A 26,919-nucleotide genomic window follows, 5' to 3' on the forward strand; every position below is an offset into this window, starting at 1 on the left:
ACACGCACACAGACACATGCAAACACACACAGGCGCATGCAAACACACACAGACGCATGCAAACACACGCACACACACAGATGCAGGCAAACACACACGGACGCATGCAAACACACACAGACGCATGCAAACACACACACGCACACAGACGCATGCAAACACACACACAGACACATGCAAACACACACAGACACATGCAAACACACACGCACACAGACGCATGCAAACACACACACAGGCGCATGCAAACACACACAGACACATGCAAACACACAGACACATGCAAACACACACAGACACATGCAAACACACACACGCACACAGACACATGCAAACACACACACAGACACATGCAAACACACACACGCACACAGATGCATGCAAACACACACAGGTGCATGCAAACACACATGGAGGCATGCAAACGCACACAGACGCATGCAAACACACACGTACACACAGACGCATGCAAACACACACAGACGCATGCAAAGACACGCACACACACAGACGCATGCACACACAGATGCATGCAAAGACACGCACACTCACTGACGTATGCAAACACACACGCAGATGCATGCAAACACACGCACACACAGATGCATGCAAAGACACGCACACTCAGACGCATGCAAAGACACAGACGCATGCAAAGACACGTACACTCACTGACGCATTCAAAGACACACACAGAGATGCATGCAAACACACGCACGCACAAAGACGCATGCACACAGAATCACGCACACAGACGCACTCACACAGATGCATGCAAACATGCACGCACACACGCATGCAAACACACGCACACACATGCATGCAAACACACAGAGGCAGGATGAGGCTGGTTGATGAGATTCCACCACTGTGTACCAGTCAGAGAGACTGGGCCTCAGAAATCTTCACCGGGAGCTAGACTGGTCCCCTGAGAGCAGGTCTGGAGCACCTCCAGATCCAGCAGAGTTGGTAGACCTGGGTCGTCAATAAGAGGGGTTGTTGGATAAATTCATGTGGAGATCAGGACACAAGCAGCCTCTAGGCTGTGAGGGTCTCAGTATTTGGGGACCTTAGTAGGGGGAGACCCATAGTCAGCTGGTCCAGGCTTCAGCAGGTCCGGGCTTCAGCAGGTCCAGGCCTCAGAAGGTCCAAGCTTCAGCAGGTCCAGGCTTCAGCAGGTCCACGCCTCAGCAGGTCCAGGCCTCAGCAGGTCCAGGCCTCAGCAGGTCTGGGCCCCTCCCTTTTTACATGATGTCATTACTAGAGGCTTTGGGAGTCCTCCTGCAGAGATGTCCTCCCCTCTTCACCACCTTGTCTTTCAGAGAACCTGCAACACTATCAAGTAGACAACCCATGTGGGCGGGGCTACCACAGGAGTGGTGTGTTGCAATGAGACATGGCGTTGGTTGAGCCACAGCACTGTCTGACCAACGAGAGGGGTTTGTCTTTTCTAGCTAAGCAAGGCGCCTCAGGACTGCTATGTTCAGATGATGAGAATCTGCGTGTTCAGTTTCTGTGTCATGCTGGGGGAGTTGCTGAGTGGGTCTGTCACCATCTGATAAAGTCAGTGAGGACCCTGGTCTGGTCTCTCCGGTCCACTCAGAAACTGTTTGGAGACTGACAGAAGTTGCCAGGTCAGGTTAACCATGGTGGGGGGGGGGGGGCTCTGTCACATCATCAGGGGTATCTGACTGAGGTGAGATACATGATCTGGACCTGAAAGCTTGTCTGTCCATCAAAGTAGCTGCAGATCCACCAGGTGTGAAGAAAGAAAACCCTAAAGTCATGGCTGTGTTGTTGGTGTGTGAAAGAAGTCAATCCTGCAGGAGCAAAAGAAGGTTGGCACATGCAACTGGTAGTTACATTGTCTATTAAAACGTGTGTGTGTGTGTGTGTGTGTGTGTGTGTGTGTGTGTGTGTGTGTGTGTGTGTGTGTGTGTCAGTGTTGTTAGATGTATGATGGACGATGTGCTCCCCACACCAGCTGCAGGGGTTGTGGTCTTTTGGCTGAGCGCTGAGCTCCAGGAAGAGTGCCTTCGTGGGTTGTCTTGTGTGGACGCGTCCCGCGGGCGGCTGCTGCCCCTGGGATCCCTCCTCAAATCACAGGTCTGGTCAGCCAGACGCTGTTGGAGCTGTCGTCACTTCCGTGTCGGCTTTGTTATCCAGGGAATTTGCTACTTGATGAGCAAATGCAGCCAGGGATCTTCCCAGAAACATTCCCACACCCATTCTCGTGTCAGCATGAGTTTGGGATTGTCTGACTTTAATTTGTGTGGAATGTTTTGGTGGAAATTTAAGGTTGTGCTGAAAAGAGCCACCTAGTGCAGAGACAGTCTGAGAGTAGAATTCACCAGAGGAGCCCAGAGTGAGCAACATGAGTTGGCCATGGGTGGATGATAAGATGAAGTTTATGAAGTTCTTCTTTGACAGGGCTCACAGGCACAATCCCACTCATTGAAAGAAACAGTTGAGACGCACCAGTGTGAGAAAGGAAAGCACACATCCAGAGACAGCAACAGACTGCATTGCCGATTTCATATTCTGGTTCAAAGTGGTTACAGCGGAGGGAATGAAAGAGTTCCTGTAGATGTTCTACATGTCTTGAGGGTGGAGCTTCACAGAGCTGGACACCCCAGGATGACTGCTTGTATCGTTTTCTGCTAGTTTGAGTTTCCGCCGCAACAAAACACAACAGGTAACCTGCTTACAGGAGCCGGGGAGCTTGAGGAGATCACCTGATCGTTGAGTTTAGCTGTGGTTCAAACACACCCAGCACAATTAAGTTCAGCGGTCTCAGTGTGGGCCTGCTGCCCCGTACAGACCTGAGCCCCCACCCCCCGCGCCTCTTAAAGGACATGTGGGAATCAGCTCCATTCTTCCTTGTCAAGTAAAATCAATGAGAAGTGATGGAATTCCAATTCATCTCTTATTGATGCCTCTTGTCTCCATTCCCTCTGGTGACCATCGATCTGCTGGGAATGTCTTCATTGGCTTTGATTTTCTCTCATCCAAAGATGTGTATCCCAGAGCGAGTGCTGACTGGATTTGTCCCGAGGGAAGTTGGCGTGTTGCTGATTTGTCTTCTCTCGCCCTCAACCTATCGATGTTTCTGCACGGGCAGCGCTGACTGGTCTGCTGTGTCTGTTTAGGAGTGTCAGAGGTGTCAGAAATGGTGTTGTAGTGTTTCTTCCTCATCTGAGGTGGGAGGGTAGCGGTGGCTCCTGTGAGTGTCCCAACACTTGAAATTAGCTTCGTCCATGTCCTCCGGGTGAGGAAGGATGAAGTCATGATGAGCTTTCGCTCATGCCTTTCGGTGTCCTTCTCATGGGGAGTTCAGCCCTTCTGCACTGTCTTTGAGTTTTACCTCATTTCAGGGTGCAGGAAGACAGGCGGAACTAAAACTGCAGTCGATGACAGTTCCAGCTGTAACACAGCAGGGACAGCTTCAACATGAGAAGTGTGACACCTAGTGGTCGAATCTGTATAGAAGTCCACAAATGCACTGATACAGGAAATTGAACTGAGAAGACTTTTCTACGTCTGTACTCACTTTTTTATTTTATATATTTTTTTAATCACAATGCTCATTAAGCTTTTGAGTAAATCTGGTGTCTGGACTGGTCTCCGGTCCCTGGTCCCTGGTCCCTGGTCCCTGGTCTCTGGTCCCTGGTCCCTGGTCTCGGGTCTCTGGTCTCCAGTCTGCGGTCCCAGGTCTCTGGTCTCTGGTCCCTGGTCCCTGGTCCCTGGTCTCTGGACTCTGGTCTCCAGTCTCTGGTCCCTGGTCCCTGGTCTCCAGTCTCTGGTCCCTGGTCTCTGGTCTCCTGTCTCCTGTCTCCTGTCTCTGGTCTGCGGTCTCTGGTTTTGTGTCTCTAGTCTCTGGTTAGCCCTCTGCCAACCTCAGTGTGGGTAGGTAGTTCAGTCCTGCAGGTCCTGTAGACGTTCCATTTGTCGTCAGCTTCAATGGATCAATTTTTGATAGTGAAACGGGTCGTTCACGAGGGTCACGTGACACGTCTCACACCGACGTCCGCCATGGTGGAGGCTATGATGTAAGAGGTGACAGATTATTCAGCGGCTTTGACGCTGTTTCAGTAGGACAAATTCTGAAATGCTGTCAGAGGGTCAGCAGGAGTCCAGCCGTGAGTCAGGCTGTAGCCAAGGCTGGACAGGTCAAGAGTGCAGAGCAGCGCTGCGGTATCACCATGGTATCACTACGGTATCACCACGGTATCACCACGGTGTCACCACAGTATCACCGTGGTGATGTCGTCCTGCAGCCTTCTCACATTCTACTTCAAAGCCAACTTGTACACAAGTTAAAACAAAAGAGTCAACAATGAAAGTGAACACGAGCAGGCAAACCCTGGCTTCATAGCACCCTGCTCATCAGCTGTACAGCAACACGGCGGTGGCGGCGCGTTTCTGTCCTTGAAATATGCAGAAGCTGAGAGAGACTTGTTAACATTTTTTAATTAATATTTCAGGGGCGGGAGAAGCCTTTGATTTTTTTTTAATCTTGTGTTTCTACACATTTCAACAAAAGGCCAAAGAGGCTGCGAGTTTAATTATGTTTGTATCTCCAGATTCTTTTTTGATGATGACATGATTATCATGATGATTATAGTCAGCTGCAACCCCTGATGTAACTCTTGTAATAACCCTCAAATATTTCCATAAGCTCACATTGTGCTCCAGAGACCAAGTGAGTGTAATATTAGTACAGGGACTAACGTGTGTGTCGAGGTTACAGGGTAATTACCCCCCTGCAGAACAAATGTTTTTATGAAAAAGGTTTTAACTGAAAGCTTCAACAGTCACTGAGGTCTCAGCATCGAGGGGGCGGCTGCTGGACCGGCCAGCAGGCCTCAGCCCCCCTCCACCTCACTGCTCGCAGCACGTCCCCTTTAACCTGTTTCTGAGCAGCGTGCAGGTGTGTCAACCACACTGGCAGAACATCAGTCCTTGGATGGCGGCTGTGCTTCCTTCCTCCTCAGTGGAGCCATCCTCCTCTGCCTGAGGTGCTGTGTCGGTGATGTCAGACGTGCTCAGCGCCACGCTAACATTCCTCCCCCACTCAAGACTTGTGGATCAAGTCCTTTTCTCAGAGGACATGTAGACCATCCAGGTGTCCGCGCAGAAGTGGAGTCTCATCTCAGAATCCAAACTGATGTCTGGTTCATGTAATGGAGCCTTTTCACCCAGAGCTCTCAGGAATCCACGGAGGGTCTGTGGCGTGGACCAGCGTGTGGTGGCGCCGCTGCTGGCCTGTAGACATGGCTGTCCTGTGTCACGGGGAATGTGAGCCATGTTTCAGATGTGAGGATATTCTGGTGAAACTGTGGGTTTATCAAGCATCTGATCATGAAACCGGGATCTCGACTCAGATCCCCATCACCAGCATTCCAAAGGTTTACCTCACGTTCACTTAGTGAAGGGTTTCTGTGTCCACGCTGTCCCAGCAGGTCTCCCATCAGCTTTGCACTGCAAATAGACAACAACACACATTCAGGGAAACCACTAGCAGACCGACACTCAGAAAGAGTCAGACAGACCTGCAAAATGCTGATTTTTGATACTCTTTCACTTCATTGCCCAGCTGATGAAATAGTCTTTTTGATTGGGGGCTGAAAGATGAGGCACAATATGGAACTGGGATTATCTGGACAGATATTTGTCCGGTCCATCAGCAGAACCCTCATTCTTGTGTCATTATTGACACTGGAATCCAAACTGTGTAGTATGTGATGAGTTGTTCAGCCTGGAGTGGAGAAGAGATGCATGAAGGTTGACGTCCACCTCTCTGGTCCTCGTAATGTCCCACCTGAATGATACTTGACAGAACCAGTACCTCGACTGGACCACAAAACACGTGAGTAGGACTGCCTCAGACCGGCTGACATGTCTGGTGTCACGTAACTGCTGGATACGCCGACAGACCCTCCATGAGTGTAGAGGCAGTCATACCTTTAGCGTGTGTGTGTGTGGGTGTGTGTGTGTGGGTGTGTGTGGGTCTGGGCCTGTTTGATTTCTCCGTGTGGACTGGATAATCCTGTAATCTGATAACAACCCACTGTGCAGATTTAGTGATTAAAGATCTGAGGCAAATGTTGGTTGCCATGGCTGCCAAAGTGGAGAAGAGGAGAAAAAAAATCAGTGTGTGTGTGTGTGTGTGTGTGACTGCACATTATTTAAATTCATTTGTGAGTTCCATTCAGACAGGAAGAGTGTGGGTGTGTTTCTGCAGTAGCTGTTGACTGAAGCTCATTTCATATCACCAGCTTGATTTGACCTTCCAGTGGTTCTCGCATGTGCGTGTACGTGTGCGTGTACGTGTACGTGTGCATGTACTTGTGCGTGTACGTGTGCGTGTACGTGTGCGTGTATGTGTGCGTGTACGTGTGCATGTGCCACTCTGAGCTGGCCCAGTACGACGGTCCCACCTGCAGCCATTGATAACTGTCATGAAGCTTTGTTCATGATTCCTGATTTCACCAGGTGCTGAAGGTCACATGGGAGACGTTGGTCTCGTAGGTATCTATGTGGCTGTTGGGGGGGGGGGGGGGGGGGGGTCCAAGTCCCACTGCACATCAGCTGGTAAATGTCCTGCAAACATGAGGCTCCACCAGCGACCCCTCGCACCTGAGTCAGTAGGTGAGGAATGATGATGTAATCAGAGCTAAATACCCCCCCATCCCATCTCCTGAACACTCTCTATTTTGGTGTATAGGTGGCTGCAGCTAGCTGCAGCTTAGCAGCAGAGGAGTCGGATTCTTTATATTCCTACAAAATATGAATAATTCAGTCTTTCCTGGCTGTGGCTGACACCCTCAAACAGTCAGACACAGAAGTCAACCTCCACATCGTCGTCGGTGGAATTACCGCAGCTTCCTTCAGCCTTTTGCTGTTTGGGTTCTATTAAAGCGCCCTTCAGTTCTCGAGAAGCATCTTGCAGAGACGCTTTGAAGAACAGCTTAGCTTCTCTAGGTATTAGATTAAAAATGTGGGATTTCATATGTTATGTAATCCAGCAGCTGATCAAAGTAAACACAAGTCACCAAAATCAAACGCTCATGAAAGCAAACCCACTGAAACGCTTTCAAACAAGCCAGCAGGGACACGGCTCGCCATGGCTGCTGATCATGACAGTGAACATGTGTTGACGTGTATCCAGTGACGTCTCTGTCACACCAGCTCGCCCTTCCACCGGCGTCCTGTTCTGATGTAGCTGTAAACACACTCAACTCTTCCTCCTCCTCTGCTGGGATCGCGTCACCAGGGAGCTTTTCCGGGCTGCGGTGTCTTCCTTTGCCTGTCAGCAAAATTATTCCACATCGAAGGCTGAGTTTCAGCAAGCTTGGTGGAGGGGTGTGGCCCAGGCCACAGGAGAACCTGCTCAGGACTGAGGCCGATTTGTTAACCTTCCCTTAACCCTAACCTAAGGGAGGGCTTCCCTTAACCTTTCCATGATCCTGTGTCAAACTTCAGCTGATCTCATTTCAACTCCATGTAGAGAAAAATTCTCTTGAAAGTTGTTTTCCTCCCATCTTGCAGACAGACCTGATGGAGCTGTTCGAGATGACATCACCAGCTCCTCCTTTCAGCATCGTTTTTGATCCGTTTGATTCAGTTAAAGGCACAGCGCCTCCTGTCATCCTGGACTCTGACATCACAGTGTTTTGGTTTGTCTGGGACAAGGCAGCACCTCAGTCACGTTGCTTACTTAATGGTGACAAATCAAAAGCGTTGCTCTTGATTTTTCTGATGTGTTAATAACAAGTCTTTCGATCTTTTACTGCCCAGATCTCTGACGATGTTGCAAACACATTTCAAAGCAGGTTTTATTTGAATCAGCTGACAACACATTGAAAATCGACACTCTTACAATAAAAGGTTCAACCTGAGGTCATGACCCCCCCGAGAGAATCTCATTATTTATGGTAATTCCACACGTGAGAACAGCTACAGGTACAAGTGTAAAGGATTTGTGGTAAATACGCATTTGCAGTAACTTGGAAAAAATTAATTTGCTTCTTACACTTCATAAGACATAAAACCTCCAGTAACACTCACTGACAAATACACACACACAGTTACAGCTTCAAGCTGCTGAGACCAATATGGGTGACATTATAAAAAAACAACAATATTTTCCAGCTGGTGAGACGAGAGCTTCCATATGTAGTCCTGCTGATGTACAGTCAGCTAACTTGCTGAGTTTCTTCTGCTGCGATTGTGGGCCTTTGGTGCTGTGAATGAGTTGACAAAGATGAGGCATAGACACCGTGGCTGTCAAGTGCTGGCCAGGCCTCCGTCTGTGCCAACCAAAGCTCGTCTCTGGAGCACAGACAGGACCTCTGGGTTAGGTAAGAGGCTGGAGGTCCGCCAGCATCTTCTTATCTCAACAACTGTGTAAACATCCGAAACCCAGACTTAGTGTAAAAGGAATTATTGATGGGTAGGTGAAAGCACTGCTAAAAAAAGAGGGGCAATCAGAGAGCACAGACCTCCACTGATGCCAACGTAGCTGGTAGTTTTGCGTAATCCTGCAGATAGGCAGCGAGAGAGACAGACAGCACTGACAACATGACCTTCTGGGCAGAGGTCACCATTCCAAGCAAAGGAGCGTCACACCTCATGTAGGAGGATGTAGCGTTACCGTATTTGCCGCACTATGAGGCGCATCGGATTATAAGGCGCACCTTCGATGAATGGCCTATTTTAAAACTGTTTTCATATGTAGGGCGCATCGCATTATAAGGCGCATAGAATAGAAACTACTGTAGTGGCTGGGGTTGCGTTAAGCATCCACTAGATGGAGCTGCGCTAAAGGAAACGTCAACAAAACAGTTAGATAAGTCAGTCAGTCAAACTTTATAAATAGAATACAAACCAACGTTCTGACAGCTCCGTTCACTCCCAAACAAGTCGGTGCATTCACAACACGGTACCGTATGTGCCGGTAGCTGCTGACTGACAGCCTTGAGTTTGAACTCTGCGTCGTAAGCGTGTCTCTTGAAAGGTGCCATTTTGGGGTCTTTATACACACACAAGTACAATTGCTTCTACAACTACTGGAATTCCCCTTTACTGTTTTTACCGCTGTTACTTCGGCGACGCCCCCTGACTACGCGAGCCATAATTAACCAATATTGATCCATATATAAGGCGCATCAGATTACAAGGCGCACTGCTGGTTTTTGAGAAAATTAAAGGCTTTTAGGTGTGCCTTATAGTGCGAAAAATAGGGTCGTTGTCCCCGAGTTGATCGTCCTGTTCATAATAAAGACTGATGGAGTTTATACTCGCTGTTAAAGGGAGCTGTGCTTTCAGCCGGTGGCCCGGACTAAATGGAGGTTACACACCTTTGCTGCTGGTCTACTGGGTGTGTAATTAAGCACTTCTAGCCAAAACCTTGATTAGCACTTTATTAGGTCCACTCATTTCTATTCGATTGGGATGGAGTTGCGGTGGCAGCCAACTGGGAGGGGGTAACCTGAAGCTGTCGTCCCCAGAACCCCGGGCATTCTAGATTATTTCTTATAATCCCTGCAGAAGAGACAAATTCCCTCATGAAGCACAGATTCACACAGAAGGCAACTTGACAAGAGCAAAGAACGCAGCTGAGCGCTTTTCTTCTGCTCTCTTTGGTTTCTACAGCGGTTTGTTGATCTGTTTGACTGAACTTAGCTGCTGTTGCTGCTGCTGCAGCCTGGTACCACCAACTCGGGCCAACACACATTCATTCATTATGACGACGAGTCGTTTCATCTACTCTTCCATTTGACTCTTCCTATTGATGCAAGGCCTTTTAAATACAAAGTCCGGAGAACAACGGTGTTAAAAAGCTGTTTTAAACCCTGTGAACACAATGAAATGTCTTCAGCTTGTCAGCACTAAACTCCAGATGTCCGTGGTCACCCAGCAGCTGAGGTTGGTGACGGGGCTCGGCCTGAAGGACCTGAAGGACCTGAGGGACCTCTGTCGGTCAGGTTGTGAGGACAATGAGCCCATAGACACACATATGTACGTATGTATGTGCGCCCATGTGTGAGCCCATAGACACACGTATGTACGTATGTGCGCCCATGTGTGAGACCATAGACACACGTATGTACGTATGTGCGCCCATGTGTGAGCCCATAGACACACGTATGTACGTATGTATGTGCGTCCATGTGTGAGCCCCACACTGAGGCTCCAGGAGATGGCGGCAGCCCACATTTGCTGCTTCACCCAGTGCCATGAATGCAGCAATCTTGGTGTTCATCGGTTTCACCTCTTCTCTGTCCTCTGAAGTCTCTCAGTGTCGGCTGCTACTACTACGACTAGTACTACTACTACCACTATTATTGCTACTACTACTACTGCTAGAAATATTATTGCAACTACTACTACTACTGCTACAAATATTATTGCTACTGCTACTACTATCATTGCTACTACTACAACTGCTACTATTACAATTGCTTCTACAACTACTGCTATTACTACTATTGCTACTGCTACTACTATCATTGCTACTACTACAACTGCTACTATTACAATTGCTTCTACAACTACTGCTATTACTACTATTGCTACTACTACTAGCCTACTGCTAATGCTATTGCTACTACTACTGCTGCTACTACTACTATTATTGATGCTACTACTGCTGCGACTAGTAGCCAACTGCTACTACTATTGCTGCTACTATTGCTACTACGACGACTACTATTATTGCTTCTACTAGCCGACTGCTACTATTATTTCTACTACTACTACTGCTAATGCTAGTATTGCTACTGCTACAACTATTATTGCTGTTACTGCTACTACTATTGCTACTTCAACTAGCCAACTGCTACTACCATTGCTGCCACTACGACTGTGACTTGTTATGGAACGAGGTGGTGGAAGGGAGACCCAATAGCAGACGGAGAATGGGAGGGTGCACAAAAGAGGTTTATTGAAGAGACAGGTGGTGACTTGTGTCTTGAGGCAGGCGGCTTGCGACTGGAGACGTGTGACTTGCGGCTTGAGACTTGAGACCGAAGACTTGAGACCAGAGATCAAACTGGCGACTTGAGACTGGAGATGTGTGACTGGTGGCTTGAGACTAAAGACGTGTGACTAGGCTTGAGACTGGAGACCAGAGATGAAACTGGCGACTTAAGACTGGAGACCAGAGATGAAACTGGGGACTTGAGACTGGAGACAGAAGACCAAAGATCAAAGACCGGAGACTGGGGACTTGAGACTCGTGACAAACCCATGTAACATCTGAACATCACGACAGCATGTAATGAACTAACTACACAACAACAACAATGACCCAACACCGAACAGGGGAAAACACCGAGGCTAAACACAGGCACAGGTGTGGTAATCAACCAGGTGAGACACATAAGGTAATCACAGGAGGGAGGACAGGAAGACTGAACAAGACTCCAAAATAAGACAGGAAATGACTAAACTAAAACCAGAGACACAAGACAGGGATTGTGACAGTGACTGCAACTATTATTGCTACTACTACTACGATTATTACTACACTGAAGCAGGGTGAAGCTGCTTTCAGCTTCTGTGGTCCACACCTGTGGATCAAACTCCCTGAACCTCTGAGGGGGGCACAAACTGTCAGCTCATTGAAATCAGGGCTGAAAACACTGCTGTTTACTGCAGCCTTCTGATAGTGGATTGATTTGGTATTGATGATTGATTTAATATTCATTTGTCTGCTGTCAAATTGATTTTAAACTGTTAAACTTTTGAATGTTTTAATTCACGTATTCGATTTTACTGTTTTTAACTTTCAACTCTCTCTCTTTTAACTCTCTCTTTACCTCTGTAAAGCACGATGAACTGCCCTGTGGAGGAATGGTGCTGCACAGAGACATTTGCCTTGCCTTGCCTACAATTATTGCTACTACGACTACTGCTACTACGACTATTGCTGCTACTACTAGCCTACTGCTACTACTATTGCTACTACTATGACTACTACTGTGACTACAACTACTATTGCTACTACTGCAATTGCCACTACTATGACTGCTACTACTGCTGCTCCTATTGCTATTACTGCTACTACTACTCCTACTACTACTGCAACTATTGCTGCTATTACTACCACTGGTATTGCTCCGAGTACTTCTGCTACTATTGCTGCTACTACTGTGATTGCTATTGCTGCAGCTGCTACTATGGCTGCTGCTGCTACTACTACTATGACTACTTCCGTTGCTACTGCTACTGCTGCTATTGCTACAACTGCCACTACTACGACGACTACTAATTACTGGCATCAGGTTCACGGCGTTGCTTCCATCATGGCACATGCGCAGCAGTGAACATTGATGTTTCGACACCTGCTGCTTCTGTTGGTTTTCTTTTTCTTGCGCTCTATGACTGTAAAATATGACACAATAACATGGAGGTAGTAAACCTGAGTGTTATTCTTGATTCAGGGACAGATTCTCATTTACATTAACAGTGTTTTAAAATCAGCTTCTTGTCACTGAAGCAACGGTGCCAGAGTTTGACCCTCCTGGCACTGGAAGATGCCGGAAACTCTGGAGGGCTGTTGACAGCTCGATCAGCCAGCAACATTTTAGCATCATGATTATTTATGGAAGGATTTTACTTGTTTCCTTAGGCCCTTAATGGTTCTGCGTCTTCATACATTCCTGGTTGCGTGTTTTCCCAAACGCCCCCTGACTTCCTGCAGCTTACCAAATTTTCAAATCATGAATTAAAAAGCAGCTTTCTGTTGTTATGCAAAGGTTCTGAACACACAACCTTCTGGTGATGAAGTGCTCTTGCTTTATTTTTAGTGTCTTGCTTTTAATGAGCTAATTTGATATTTTTTACTCAGTTGATTTTGATACGTTTGAGAGTGTCTGCTTTTTTTTTTTTTTTTACATTTTTACCCGATGAAAGAATTAAAGATATGAGGTAGCAGTGATGCAGTATTTCTGTTTCAGTACATGTTCAGTTCTGCATGAAGAATGGTTCTCTGGACCGACTCGGACACGCGGCTGTTGAACGGCTTGTCTTCCCCACTGGTGGCGACAGCTGCCCTCCACTGATACACTTCAGCATATCATGGAGTTGGTTTGAAGATTCTTGGGTGGCAATCAAACAGATTTCCTCCCAAACTGTTTCCCCACTGTGGACCCTGACCTGATCAGGATTTCCTGTTTGCAGTGATGGAGTAGCATCTCCTATATTTAGCGCCTTGTTGTGCCATAAGGATCTGTGTGTATTATCCTTTTGCCATAAGCTCATCATCTCTTCATCACCTGCCTCTCTCCATGTGTTTGGCAGCCGCAGCGTATCCTAACCAGGGATATTCCGTATCAATGTTAGCGACAGAGAAGCTGACATCCAGGCTTCCCCACGGAAACACAGACATGTTCCAGAGACTGAAGGTGCCTTTCGGTTTTGCCAGGTAGGTTGAAGCAGCTCCCAGCTCGCTCCTGGAGCAGCACGCCAGCGAGGAGGCTTGCACGTGTCTCTTACCACACTCTTAGTGTTGAGTTCATTAGTTCACACAGCAGAGATTTTACACTCTTCATCAGTAAGTTAGTTTTTCTCTCAGTTGCTGAATGGCCATTGTAGACGTATTTTAGTATGGAGACGCTCCTGGATCCTCCACTGTCATGTGACTACATCACATGACTGTGATTGTTGAGGTCTGAATGTTGTTGAAACTCGTCAGAACATTAAGGAAAGATGTCAAAGGGCACGAAATGATGATGATGAAGATGATGAGGACGGTGATGGAGATGACGATGATGATGATGGTGATGATGATGGTGGTGGTGATGATGATGATGGTGGTGGTGGTGATGATGATGGTGATGATGATGATGGTGATGATGATGGTGATGGTGATGATGATGATGGTGGTGATGGTGGTGATGATTATGGTGGAGATGATGATGATGGTGATGATGATGATGGTGGTGGTGATGATGATGATGATGATGGTGATGATGGTGATGGTGGTGATGGTGGTGGTGATGATGATGATGATGGTGGTGATGATGATGATGGTGGTGATGGTGATGGTGGTGATGATGATGGTGATGATGATGATGATGATGATGGTGATGATGATGATGGTGGTGGTGATGGTGGTGATGATGATAATGATGGTGATGGTGGTGATGATGATGGTGATGATGATGGTGATGATGATGGTGATGATGGTGGTGATGATTATGGTGGAGATGATGATGATGGTGATGATGATGATGGTGGTGGTGATGGTGGTGATGATGATAATGATGGTGATGGTGGTGATGATGATGATGGTGGTGATGATGATGATGGTGATGATGATGATGGTGATGATGATGATGATGATGATGATGGTGATGATGATGATGGTGATGGTGGTGATGATGATGGTGATGATGGTGATGATGATGGTGATGATGGCGATGATGATGATGATGATTGGTGTGTTAGGGTTGTGTACTGTCTCTTCTTGGATGCGTCGTCCCCATGACAGGAACATTCGACTCACTGTCACCACATTTGCTAAATCGCTCTTTCATGTGAGAGAAGTATTTGTACCTCATGTAGGATTTATTCTGTACATGTAAATTCCAGGTGGAGAGGCTGTTATTATGGAGTCCAGTTCTGGTCCCGTGTTGAACTGGTTCCTTGGTGTCTGATGATGATGATGTCATGTTTCTCTCCAAATGTATGCTGAGGTTTAGTTTATATTGTTACTTCATAAATACCCTAAAGTACTGTGATACTGCTAGTAACTAACTAACTAACCAGGCAGTGAGCGACAGATGACAGCAGCGAGGATGTGGACCAGGATTAAAGTCTGACTCTAAATGGAGCGCGAGGCACTCCTGCATTAATGTGCTGAGGGCAACTTAAGCCCCTCCCGCTGTTCCGGTCCTCCCGGGATGACCAACAGTTGTCTGCGTGCGCACATGTATACGCGCCCTGCGTGTTGTGTGGATGCGGGCCAAATAAGAAAAGGCCAGAAAGAGCAGCTGAGATCAAGAATTATCCCGGAATATTCCCGGTACGCCCGAGGTGAGCTTTCGAGCTGTGCGGAGGCCGAGGAGGCGCTCAACCCGTCAGTCCAGCCCCGATCACCGGCCTCCTCCTCCAGCACGGGTCGCCTCTGGTCATGCGCGTGAGGCGGCGGAGCCTCGCCAGAGCCGCTCCGGTGCGCTCGGTGCTGCTTTGTGATTTTCGGCGACTTTAGTTACGTAAGAGATTAAATGTGCGGGTACAAGTGGAGATGTCGGCAGCGGGGAATTAGCGGCAGCGGCATGCGGCTGCTGGCTGGAGGCTGAAGGCTGCGAGGTTCTGCGCGTCCGTCCGCTCTACCGGAGACTCGCGCTCCAGGTCATCATGCCCACCTTCTCCGTCATGTACAAAGGAGCCGTCATCATCAGCAGGTGAGGACAGGTGTGTGCGCGCGTGTGTTCTAGGTCTGGGGCAACGGGGCAGCCGTCGTCAGGTTGGTGGAGGTTCGCGCGTCATGTCGGTAAACCGCAGAGTTGCCGCGGGTCTCAACGCGTGCAGCGGCTGTGCTTCGTGTTCTCATGTGATCCTGGTTCATGCTAAAGGTAGCAGTTATGCACCCAACACCGGCGGCAGCCCCTGGTTCTGGTTCGGGACCGGGAAGATGCCTCTCCTCTGCGCCGCCGCCGCGCGCACCGGCACTGCCGGACGTCAGCGGTGAAAACCCAGACGCGTCAGCGTCCGGAGGAGTCCAGGTGGATGTGCCTGTCCGGTGCAGGGGGGGGGAGCGTGTTAGCGTGCAGACAGGTGAGAATACCGGTCTCCCCACCCCTCCCTCAAGTAACAACAGGTGCGGGGAGGGGGGGGGGGTCAGGTGGCCAGGTGTGCTGAAGGCCTCTGGGACGCTGCTGCTAGTGGTGGCGGGGAGGGTGAGGGTCCGCTGACCGTCGAGGAGAATTTAGGCAATAAATACAAGAACAAAACATCAAAAAATTTAGGTTCAAAGAAAAGGTTTGTGGTTGAGGAATCACATGATCACATGACCATGTACCTCAATCAGGTAGGGTCAGGACTGCTGGTGGTAGGGGTGGTGGTGGTGGTCACGAGTGATTGTGCTGGTGGTGGTCAAGACTGGTTGTGGTGGTGTGATGGTTGTGGGGTTCCAGACTGGTAGTGGTGGGGTTGGACAACACTTGAGATGGTGGTGGTCAGGACCGATGGTGGTGGTCAGGACTGGTGGTGGTGGTGGTGGTTGTGGTCAGGACTGATGGTGGTGGTGGTGGTGGTCAGGACTGGTTGTGGTGGTCAGGACTGATGGTGGTGGTGGTTGTGGTTGTGGTGGTCAGGACTGATGGTGGTGGTGGTGGTGGTGGTTGTGGTGGTGGTCAGGACAGATGGTGGTGGGGATAGTGCTGGACAATGCTGGTGCTGGTTAGGACTGGTTGTGATGGTGGTGCTGCCGCTGCTGCTGCTGGTCGTGGTGTTTTGAACTGGTAGTGGTGGTCAGGACTGATGGTGGTGGTCAGGATTGATGGTGGTGGTGGTGGTGGTGGTGGTGGTGGTTGTGGTGGTGGTGGTGGTGGTTGTGGTGGTGGTTAGGACTGATGGTGGTGGTGGTCAGGACTGACGTGGTGGTGGGGGTCAGGACTGATGGTGGTGGTGGGGGTCAGGACTGATGGTGGTGGTCGTGGTGGTGGTGCTGGTGGTCAGGACTGATGGTGGTGGTGGTTGTGGTCAGGACTGGTTGTGGTGGTGGTGGTGCTGGTTGTGGTGGTGGTGGTCAGGACTGATGGTGGTGGGGATGGTGCTGGACAAGACTGGTGCTGGTGCTTGTTAGGACTGGTTGTGGTGGTGGTGGTGGTGCTGCTGCTGCTGGTAGTGGTGTTTAGAACTAGTAGTGGTGGGGGAGGTCAGAACTGTTGGTGTGTGTGGTCAGGACGAGTGGTGGGGGTGGTGCTGGACAAGTCTGGTGGTTTTACTGGTCAGGACATATGGTGCTGATTATGATTGGTCATGGTGGTGCTGGTTAGGGCAGGTGGTGATGTTGGTGGTCAGGACTGATGAGCTGGTGGTGGGTGGCGCTGGTCAGGATGAGTGGTGGTAGTTGCTTCTTCGTGATGTCATACTAGTGTACAGTCACGCACACAAACAGTCACACACACATTCACACACATATACAGTCACACACATGTACCGTCACACACATTTACTCAGTCACACACAGATACACAGTCACACACATATACACATACATACACACATATATACAAATACAAATACATACACACATGCACATACACACATACATGCATATTCATACACACATACTTACACACACATACACAAACACACACATTCATACACAAACACACACATTCATACACAAACACACACACATACATAAACACATACACATACATACACACATACATACACACACATACACAAACACACATTCATACACAAACACACACACATACACACATGCACATACATAAACATGTACATACACACATGCACATACAAACATACATACACACACAAACACATACATACACACACATACATACACACATACATACACATACATACACTCATACATACACAAACACACATACATACAGACATACACAAACACATACATACACATACATAAACACACATACATACACACACATACACAAACATATAATACACATACATACACAAACACACATACATACACACATACACAAACACATACATACACACATACACAAACATATAATACACACATATAATACACACATACATACACACACATACACAAACACACAAACACATACGCACACATACATACACACATACACACACATACATACACACATACACAAACATACATACACACACATACACACACATACACAAACACATACACACACATTTAAACCACTTATTTATGTCTGCATAAACCCATGGAGCATCATGGACACAAATATTATCAGTGCACTCAGTTCAAGTGCAACATTCAGCTGCTTGTGTCTGAACAGTCAACAACGATCAGTGCATCCAGAGAACGACACAGGGTTTGCTTTTACAGCAGCAAACAAACACCTCAAAGGTACAAAGAGCAGCGCCTCCTCCATATTGAGCGGCTACCAGCAATGGCAGACATAGAGCAATATCTTGCTCACTGTTTGGCTTTTAGCTATCTGGAGACCTCTCACCACAAACTTGTGAACATGGCCGTGGCTACCAAATAGGAGCACCACAAGCTCACACCTGTAGCCTCGCTGCCAGATGGTCTGCTTCAGTTGCTGATATTTCAGCAGCTTGGCCACAAAGGCTTCCTCTAGGCTCTGGTCAAAGGTGCAGCCAATCTCCAAAATGAGCAGCTCTCCTACTCTCATCCACCACCACAACATCAGGAGTGTTTGCTGAGATGTGAGAAAGCACAACTGAATCATCGTCACACAGATCAGACATGCTGGGCTTTACAGTCCTGTGCTTGTGCAGCGGTGCAGAGGACCCAAAGGTAGAGCTGACGTCTTTTGACACCAAACCTGCAGTCCTGTCACGTCTACATATGTAAAGGCCTTTGTAAGCATGACAACCATTTAAGATGGGAGACGTGGTTTCGGTGATCTGTGCCTGGCCGTGGTGGATACAGGGTGGGCTCAGACTGTCAGGAGGCCAGATGGAGAGGTTTAGCTTCGTCGGTAAGACCTGCAGCCTAGCTTTCAAAGTGAAGATGATGGTGCTCTCATCAAGAGCTACACTTTTTAGCACTGCATGAGAGACAGAGTGGTCGGCAGCTGGGAGACAGGCAAGCTCGCCTTGCAGTTTAAGCTCAGTCCAGTGTTGACAGTGACGTTGTTGCTGAGCTGACATGAGAAGGCCACAGGCATTGGTGGATGGAAGTTCATGCTCCGTTCCACAGATGTTGATTGTGGCCCTCACAGAGATGTTAGGGCTGGAGATGATCTCCTCAGAGACATTAACAGCCACTGAGTCCGGCCCCACCCTCTCCAGGGCCACGTTGGACTGGCCGCATAGGTCATTAAGGTCTGGCCAGTCAGACCACACCCCAAAGCCAGGGGCGCGGGTGTCCAGCTTGCCACTGGGTTTTTTCTTGTAACCCAGGAAGCTTGGCTCTGCCCCCTGCTCCAGAGGGACCTTGCGCCTCCTCAGGTCCAAGAACAGAGAGGCTCTGGCCTGCTCTCTGACCTGCTGGTCATCGCTATTCAACATGTTCAGAAGATGACTGAGTCTTGTAGCAATGTAAGTCCATTCAAAGTTTGGAACCCCCAGCCCACCCGCCTGCTTGGTATGAAATATGATGTCCCGTGTTGAATGGGTGTTAAGTCCAGCCCACTGTCTCACCACATGTACGGTCTTATTCTTCATATCACAGAGGATCTTGCGAGGAATGTGTACACTGGAAAACAGGTGCTGAACTTTGACCAGGGCTATCTGTCTGACTGCTTCTAATGTCTTGATGAGTGGCAGCGTGATGAATTCATTCGATCTAATCTGGTGGTAAAGTCAGAAATAATGTCATCAACTTGTTGTTTCCATTCACCTGCCACATTGAATTTAGGACCCAGGTATGTACATATTTCATGACGTGAGTAGACCTCAGTGGCTGGTTGTTAACAGGAAATGTGATTCTGCCTGATACCAGCGGTTCCCCCGCTACGCCGCTCATAAAAAAATTGCACACTTTGAGTGATTAACCTCTAATCCAGACCACTCTAGAAAGGAGTTGGTTCTGGAGAGCATGGTGGTTATGGCATCCTCCTGTCTGGAGGCTATGACTACGTCGTCTGCATACCCCTGGAGGGGTTTAGGGGAATGACACCAGGGGGGACATCGCTACAAAGCCATTTTAACCACTGGTTAATAGCCAGTACAAAATTGACAGCACTCCATGGGCAGCCGGTATTTATGCCTACTTGGAGAGGAATTGTGTCTGTGAGCTGCTTGCCACAGACCACCTGAATGTAGGAACCAGTATATATATCCCTACCAATGTCAATAAAGACCTGAGGCAGATGTATTTCCTCTAAGGCTCTCAACATGATGTTATGTGCTCGGGTTCCAAATGCATCACGGAAATTAAGAAAAACTGCGTACAGTTTACTGGACTCATGCTTGAAATCACCAATACCTGCTTTGAGACAAAACATGCTCATTCATGCCTTGCCTGTTGATGTAGGCCTTTTGCTTGGGAAACAAGTACACAAACACAAATACATACACACACACACACACACATACATACACAAACACACATACATACACACACACCGACATACATACATACACAAACACACATACATACACAAACACACATACATACATACGCAAACACACATACATACACACACACACATACATACACAAACACACATACATACATACACACACACACATACATACATACACAAACACACATACATACACAAACACACATACATACATACGCAAACACACATACATACACACACACACATACATACACAAACACACATACATACATACACACACACACATACATACATACACAAACACACATACATACACACACACTCGAAATCAAATTAAAGTGGACGTCATGGCTCCCTTTGTGTTCACCAGTCTGGTGCTAAATCCTCCTGATTAAACATGGAGTCGGTCCTCACAGCAGTGCCCGTGGCGGCTCGGTGACCCGCCCACCACTACCTAAACCTTGTTTCTGCCTCCTCGTCGTGCAGTCCGTGTGTTCAGAATGTTTCTAACTATCCAGTGGAAGAAGTTCACCGGGCTTTGCTTGGTAAAGCTCAGAGCGTAAGACGGTTGGCCAGGTGCCTGCTGTGTCTGTGGTTCTTTGTTCGTGGTTGTTGCATAGAAGGAAACAAGAGGAGATGTTGACTTGTGGTGGTGATGGTAGAGGACTGGTGATGGTGGTGGTGGTTGTGGTCAGGACTGGTGGCGATGGTCGTGGTGGTTGTCAGGACTTGTGATGGTAGTAGAACTGGTGGTAGTAGAGGTGGGGGTGGTTGTCGGGACTGGTGGTGGTGGTAGTAGAGGTGGGGGTGGTGGTGGTCAGGATTGGTGGTGGTAGTAGAGGTGGGGGTGGTTGTCAGGACTGGTGGTAGAGGTGGGGGTGGTGGTAGAGGTGGGGGTGGTGGTGGTCAGGATTGGTGGTGTTGGTGGTGGATGTGGTGGTGGAAGAGGCACTGGGGGTATAACTGGTACTACAAGTGCTGGGTACTAGGGGTATTACAGGTACTATGGGTACTACCGGTAGCGCAGGTACTGGAGTATTACAGGTGCTATGGGTGTTTGGGGTATTACAGGTTCTAGAGGTACTGGAGGTACTTGAGGTACTACCACCACAGGTACTACAGAGCTTACAGGTACTTTGGGTACCAGGGGTACAAGGGGTATTACAGATACTATGGGTACTACAAGTACTAGGGGTAGTACATGTATCATGGGTACTACAGGTATTAAAGGGTACTAGGAGTACTACATGTATTAGGGTACCGTGATAGCTAAGGGTCTTAGGGTTACTACAGGTACTAGAGGTACTAAGGGTACTAGGGTTACTACAGGTACTAGAGGTACTAAGGATTACTAGGGTTACTACAGGTACTAGAGATACTAAGGGTACTAGGGTTACGACAGGTACTAGGGGTACTAAGTGTACTGCAAGTAATAGGGGTACTGCAGGCACTAGGGGTATTACGGGTACTCTGGGTACTATGGAGGCACTGTCGGCACCTGTGTGCTGCACCACATTGATTTAGGATCATGTTTTGATGCATGAGCCTTTGAAAATGGCTGTAATCCATTCTGGAATTGAATGATAGTCGTGGTAGTTGTGCAGCAGGTGAACACCCTGCGTCAGGAATCCAGGTGAGATGATGAGGCTGCATGGCAGCGGCTGGCAAGTGGACGGTGATTAATTGCTACTCGGCCCGGTGCTAGATAGATAAGCACTGGACAGAACCACATTGGGCAGCACCACTGTTACATAAGACTGCAATCACTGTTGCCAACGTCTTCTGGTGAAGATTATCCCAAGTACAGTGTGTGTGAGCGCTGACCATCTTATTCCATGCCAGTGACCTGCTGTTTCTCCCGGCGGCTCAGCATGTCATGCCCCCATGGTCCATCTGAGCTCAGAGTTCAGCCAAAGACAGGGGGCAGCGGCAAGTCACATGGCTCAAAATATGCAAATGATCCTTGTGATATGAGCTTGTTGTTTGGGCTACAGTGAGCACTCGCTGGCCAGCCAATGGCACCGAACTGGGTTTGACATGAACCACAAATCTCTTTAAAGAAGAGGGTTGAGGTTAGGCATGACGGCGCGTATGGGGGTTAGGGTTGTGGTTGGGGTTAGGGATGACGGTGTGAATGGGGGTTAGGATTGTGATTGGGGTTAGGGATGACCGTGTGAATGGGGGTTAGGGTTAGGGATGATGGTGTGAATGGGGGTTAGGGTTAGGGATGATGGTGTGAATGGGGGTTAGGGTTAGGGATGATGGTGTGAATGGGGGTTAAGGTTAGGGATGATGGTGCCTATGGTTGGAGTGGTGCACCAAGATGCCTGACAAGTGGGACCCGCAACAGTCTGGACCAAGACCAGCTCAGAAAACAAGTCACTTTAGATTTCACAACCCAGCATTTAGTCTGTTTGAATCAAGCCCCGGCGCCACTCTGCTCCTGGTGCCATTTTACTGCAGGTGCTGTTTATTTACTACTGTTCCGCTACTAGTGCCATGTTGCTGCTGGTGTCAATCTGCTACTGGTGCCATTCTGTTACTGGTGCCATGTTGCTCCTGGTGTCATTCTGCTACTGGTGCCATTCTGCTACTGGTGCCATTCTGTTACTGGTGTCATTCTGTTATTGGTGTCATTCTGTTACTGGTGCCATGTTGCTACTGGTGCCATTCTGCTACTGGTGCCATTCTGTTACTGGTGTCATTCTGCTATTGGTGTCATTCTGCTACTAGTGCCATGTTGCTACTAGTGCCATGTTGCTACTGGTGTCATTCTGTTATTGGTGTCATTCTGTTACTGGTGCCATGTTGCTCCTGGTGTCATTCTGTTATTGGTGTCATTCTGTTACTGGTGCCATGTTGCTCCTGGTGTCATTCTGCTATTGGTGTCATTCTGCTACTAGTGCCATGTTGCTACTGGTGCCATGTTGCTACTGGTGTCATTCTGCTACTGGTGCATGGAGCCATTCTGCCGCACCAGTAACTAACGCTTCACTATCATCATCATCATCATCATCATCGTCACCACCATCGTCATCATCAAGCTACCAGAAGGATAACATTCCTTAAAGATGTTCTCAACGCGCTTATAAGTCCAATCTTGGACATGCCAGTGTTATCTTAGAACATTCCGCCCAAGGGCTGATAAAAAGTTACCAGTGAGAAGTTTTTGTTGAGCTCTGGGGATGTCCATTTTACAGGTGGGATACTGTTCCCTGAAAACCTTCTCCAGATGTTTGAATGGCTGGTTAAATCCTTCTTAAAATGTATAATAGAACATAACACCCCGAACACCCCACACCTGTCGCCATCTTCTGTCTGAACTGTTGGAAAAGCTCCGTACCTGTTTGTAGCTCGTTGAATCACAGATGTTCCTGGTTTGTACCCTGGATCGTCGTCACCGTCCTCCCAGAGCTCATGATAGTGATGCGCCTCTCCTCTCTCCCTTCATCTCCCCAGGACACTCATGGGTCCCTACGGAGTAGACCGAGCTGTTCATTCCATGGAGTTTACTGACTGTGAGAATGGCCTGGGTAAGTACTCCTCCATGTACTTGTCCTTGCTTTTACTGCTAACAGCCACCCTGCTGGTATGTGAGGGACCAACCACACTTGTTCAGGCTGCAGCTGCTGACTCAGCCTGCAGCTGCAACTCCACGAGCCTCACACATTTAAAACAGAAGCTAAATGTGACTGTGTGCTGGAGCACTGCGTTTACCAACTCTCACCCATGTGCCTTCATCTCACACCCTTAAGGGAGATGGATAGATTTGTCCATCAATATACGAGTGCTATACTGCACTTTAAAATATCTGGAGTTCTGTGGATCTCCTCTTCAGTCCAGTCAGAGCTCCATCGCCGCCTCTAGAGACGAATATTAGTCGATCAATCGACTGTTAGCAGCTGCTAGCAGACTGTGATATCTTTGGTGATGAGAAAGAAAACATATTTATGTTGAGGCATCACTTCAAGACAGCAGAAGTTTTATTGATGATTTATGAACATTAACTAGTAGTAGTGAAGCAGGAGGCAGCATCAGCCTCCAGAGAGTTGGGGAACAAGGTTTCCACGGCAACAGTGAACTGGTAAAAACATTGTTATGATTCTTTCTTAAGTAGCATTGAATGTTTATTTTTCTGAACAGCAGTGCTCCCTGTTGGTATAAGTGTATCTACAATGTAGATGCTCACTGCCAATGTTACACCAACGGTGACGAAGAGTTGGTAGGAGTCTTTGCTCGCCGTCACTTCTGCTCTTGGCATTCTGAGCTCTGTGCTGGCTCCTGAAAGCAGCAGGACAAGCACGTCCGGAATTCATCAATCAATTGCAAATTGCATTATGATCGACCAGAACTTCCACATCCCAGGGAGGTGCAACATCACTCAGAGGTCCATTGTGTCAGCCAAAATAGTTGCAGTGAGAAGGTTTTATGTGTCAGGGTCGTGGCTGGCGGCATGCTGGCGTGCTGGGGTCTCTGCTGCTTCCCCAAGATCGCTGGGTTCACTTGAAAGACATCGCATGCAAGTGAAACACGCATATTCAGAGAACGGGAGTGAGAACAGGTCGCCGCCTCTTGATGACATCACATTGTGGTTAGCATTGTTTGTGCACCCTCTCAGCTGCGACAGCTCCGGGACCCAGCAGCCAGCCGGAACCTGGATCCTGGTGGTAACGCTGGTGTAGATGAAGCCGCTGTTGAACATATTTCCTTTCCTCTGGTGACATTATGATGTTGTGTAGTGATCAAAAAGACGTGAAGCTAAAAGTGCTGCCTGCTGAGACTGACAGAGACGCTCATCTCAGCTGGGGTGATGAGAACCTTGGTTCTAGTGTTCTCCGTTCATTGGCAACGTAGCATATTTTTTTGTAGCTCAAATAATATAAGTCCTACTTTTAAAGGGATTTTCTCTGCTGAGTAGGTATCCTTGCTGAGTATCAGTGTGTTTGCCTGAGAGGCGAAGTAGGTCATGTGTTAAAGCCCTAACCCACTTACCTCCGCTGGGTGAAGGATGCAGGGAGCTGCTGTTGTTTTTATCCTGACTTCAGCCCCCCCCCCCCCCCCCCCCCGGCTGCTGGAGGCCTCGCTCTAACGTTCCTGTCAGAGGGTGGCCACTGCACATCACCAGAAATACATACTCACATCAAAATTATACGGATTTAAACGTTGTCGAGGCGAGGGAGGGAGCATCTTTTAGAGATGAATGAGTGGAACACTTCACCATCAGTTAATCCCCATCAATCACATATTTCTCCCCCAGCAGTGCTGCCTGTCCTTGATATGGTGTGTGTGTGTGTGTGTGTGTGTGTGTGTGTGTGTGTGTGTGTGTGTGTGTTGAATACTTACATTAAAATGTATAGACAAAAGCACCTGTCAGGCTACTGGAAGTCAGTAGCCTGACAGGGACTCATCAACTATCAGAGGGTCAGACTGGTCATCAGGCCGATGGAAACATCTGACCAGTGGGACTCCTTCAGCCTTCCAGTGATGTCACCTGGGTCTATCACATTGACCCAGCGCCCATCAAAGTAAGGCCCTTTTACCCCGGTTACCAAGAGCAGAACTGCGCCCCCAACACCTTTAAAACATGACACACACAGGTGTGATTCGCCTCAGCATCCCGTGGCGACGATGCTGAGGTGTTGGCAACAGTGGAGGGAGAAGTTCCTGGTTCTAAGGAGTTCAGAGGAAGGACTACAATGTTACAAAATGTTGTGTTCACACCAAACGTGAATTTGCACATTCACGCGAACAGCTTCCATACAAAGTCTATGCAAATGCATGAATGACACAAATTTTCAGTTGGGCGGTGCGAATGGTGCGAATGGTGTGAATGATGCGAATGATGCGAATTCACGTTGCAAAACTTGCGCAAGTTGAAAATATTAAACTTTGCGAAAAATTTGTATTGAGGTTGTCCTGACAACTGGCTGATTGTGAAGATGGAGGACAAGTTGATTGTGGCTATGTGTGGGAACCCGGTTCTATATGACACGACGTGTCAAAATTACAAGAAACTGTTGAAAAAGTTGGTGTCCATTCATGAAATTCTGTCACCGATCCTAGCTTGCAAGTCGTTAAACTGGCCTGTCATCATCCGAAAATACCGCTGGAAGCAGCAGTTATCCAGACGGAGCCCCTGGAGGAGCTCGGTTCACTGAGCTGTGCTCGCCTCTAGATGGTGTTGTGAACCCAGATACGACGGCGTTTAGTTTTCCGTATTTCGGCTTTCCACAGCAGGTACAACGCAACAGTTCTTTGAATATCCATGGTGAAATGGCGGAAAGAAACGTTGCCGGAAAAACTCGCTACTCGGACAAGTGAGCAAATTCGCCTATTCACGCAAATGACACAAATGGACACTAAAATGATCCGGTAGTCACATTTGCGCGAATAACGTGACGTGAAAGTTGCATTCGTGTTTGGTGTGAACACACAGTGAGGCATTCACAGTCACTCTGAATTATTAAAGTCCACATCTGGGGAACAGACAGAGGTCAGCTAGCTACAAATGCTTCCTGCAGCGCTGGGTTGGTTCTGGGTACTGCGGTTCTCATGTAAACAACTCCAAGCGAAATGTCTTAACACCATCTTTCAATCTACCTGCTGCTGTCCCACCTGTAACCCACACGTCTGATGTAGTAGGTGAACACAACCTGTTTGGGTACGAAGTGCATTCGGAACGTCAGAA

At 48.2% G+C, this 26,919-nt stretch overlaps 1 protein-coding gene across 6 annotated transcripts in view; it reads left to right on the top strand.

The window, feature by feature from the left end:
- LOC147245599 (syntaxin-binding protein 4) overlaps positions 1-26,919 on the top strand; it is a 65,475-nt gene that overhangs the window by 9,069 nt on the left and 29,487 nt on the right. For 3 of the 6 annotated variants that reach the window (XM_086184034.1, XM_086184036.1, XM_086184032.1), the window contains one exon: positions 23,691-23,764. In XM_086184034.1, the coding sequence (XP_086040160.1) occupies positions 23,691-23,764 (74 nt within the window). Of the gene's footprint in view, positions 1-13,232; positions 13,433-14,912; positions 15,417-23,690; positions 23,765-26,919 lie in introns of those variants that run through there. The other 3 variants (XM_086184030.1, XM_086184031.1, XM_086184033.1) reach the window with 3 other exon arrangements.

This window comes from Aulostomus chinensis, chromosome 18 (assembly GCF_037954235.1).
Source record: "Aulostomus chinensis isolate RoL2024-O1b breed Wild chromosome 18, RoL_Achi_v1.0, whole genome shotgun sequence".
Lineage (NCBI taxonomy): Eukaryota > Metazoa > Chordata > Actinopteri > Syngnathiformes > Aulostomidae > Aulostomus > Aulostomus chinensis.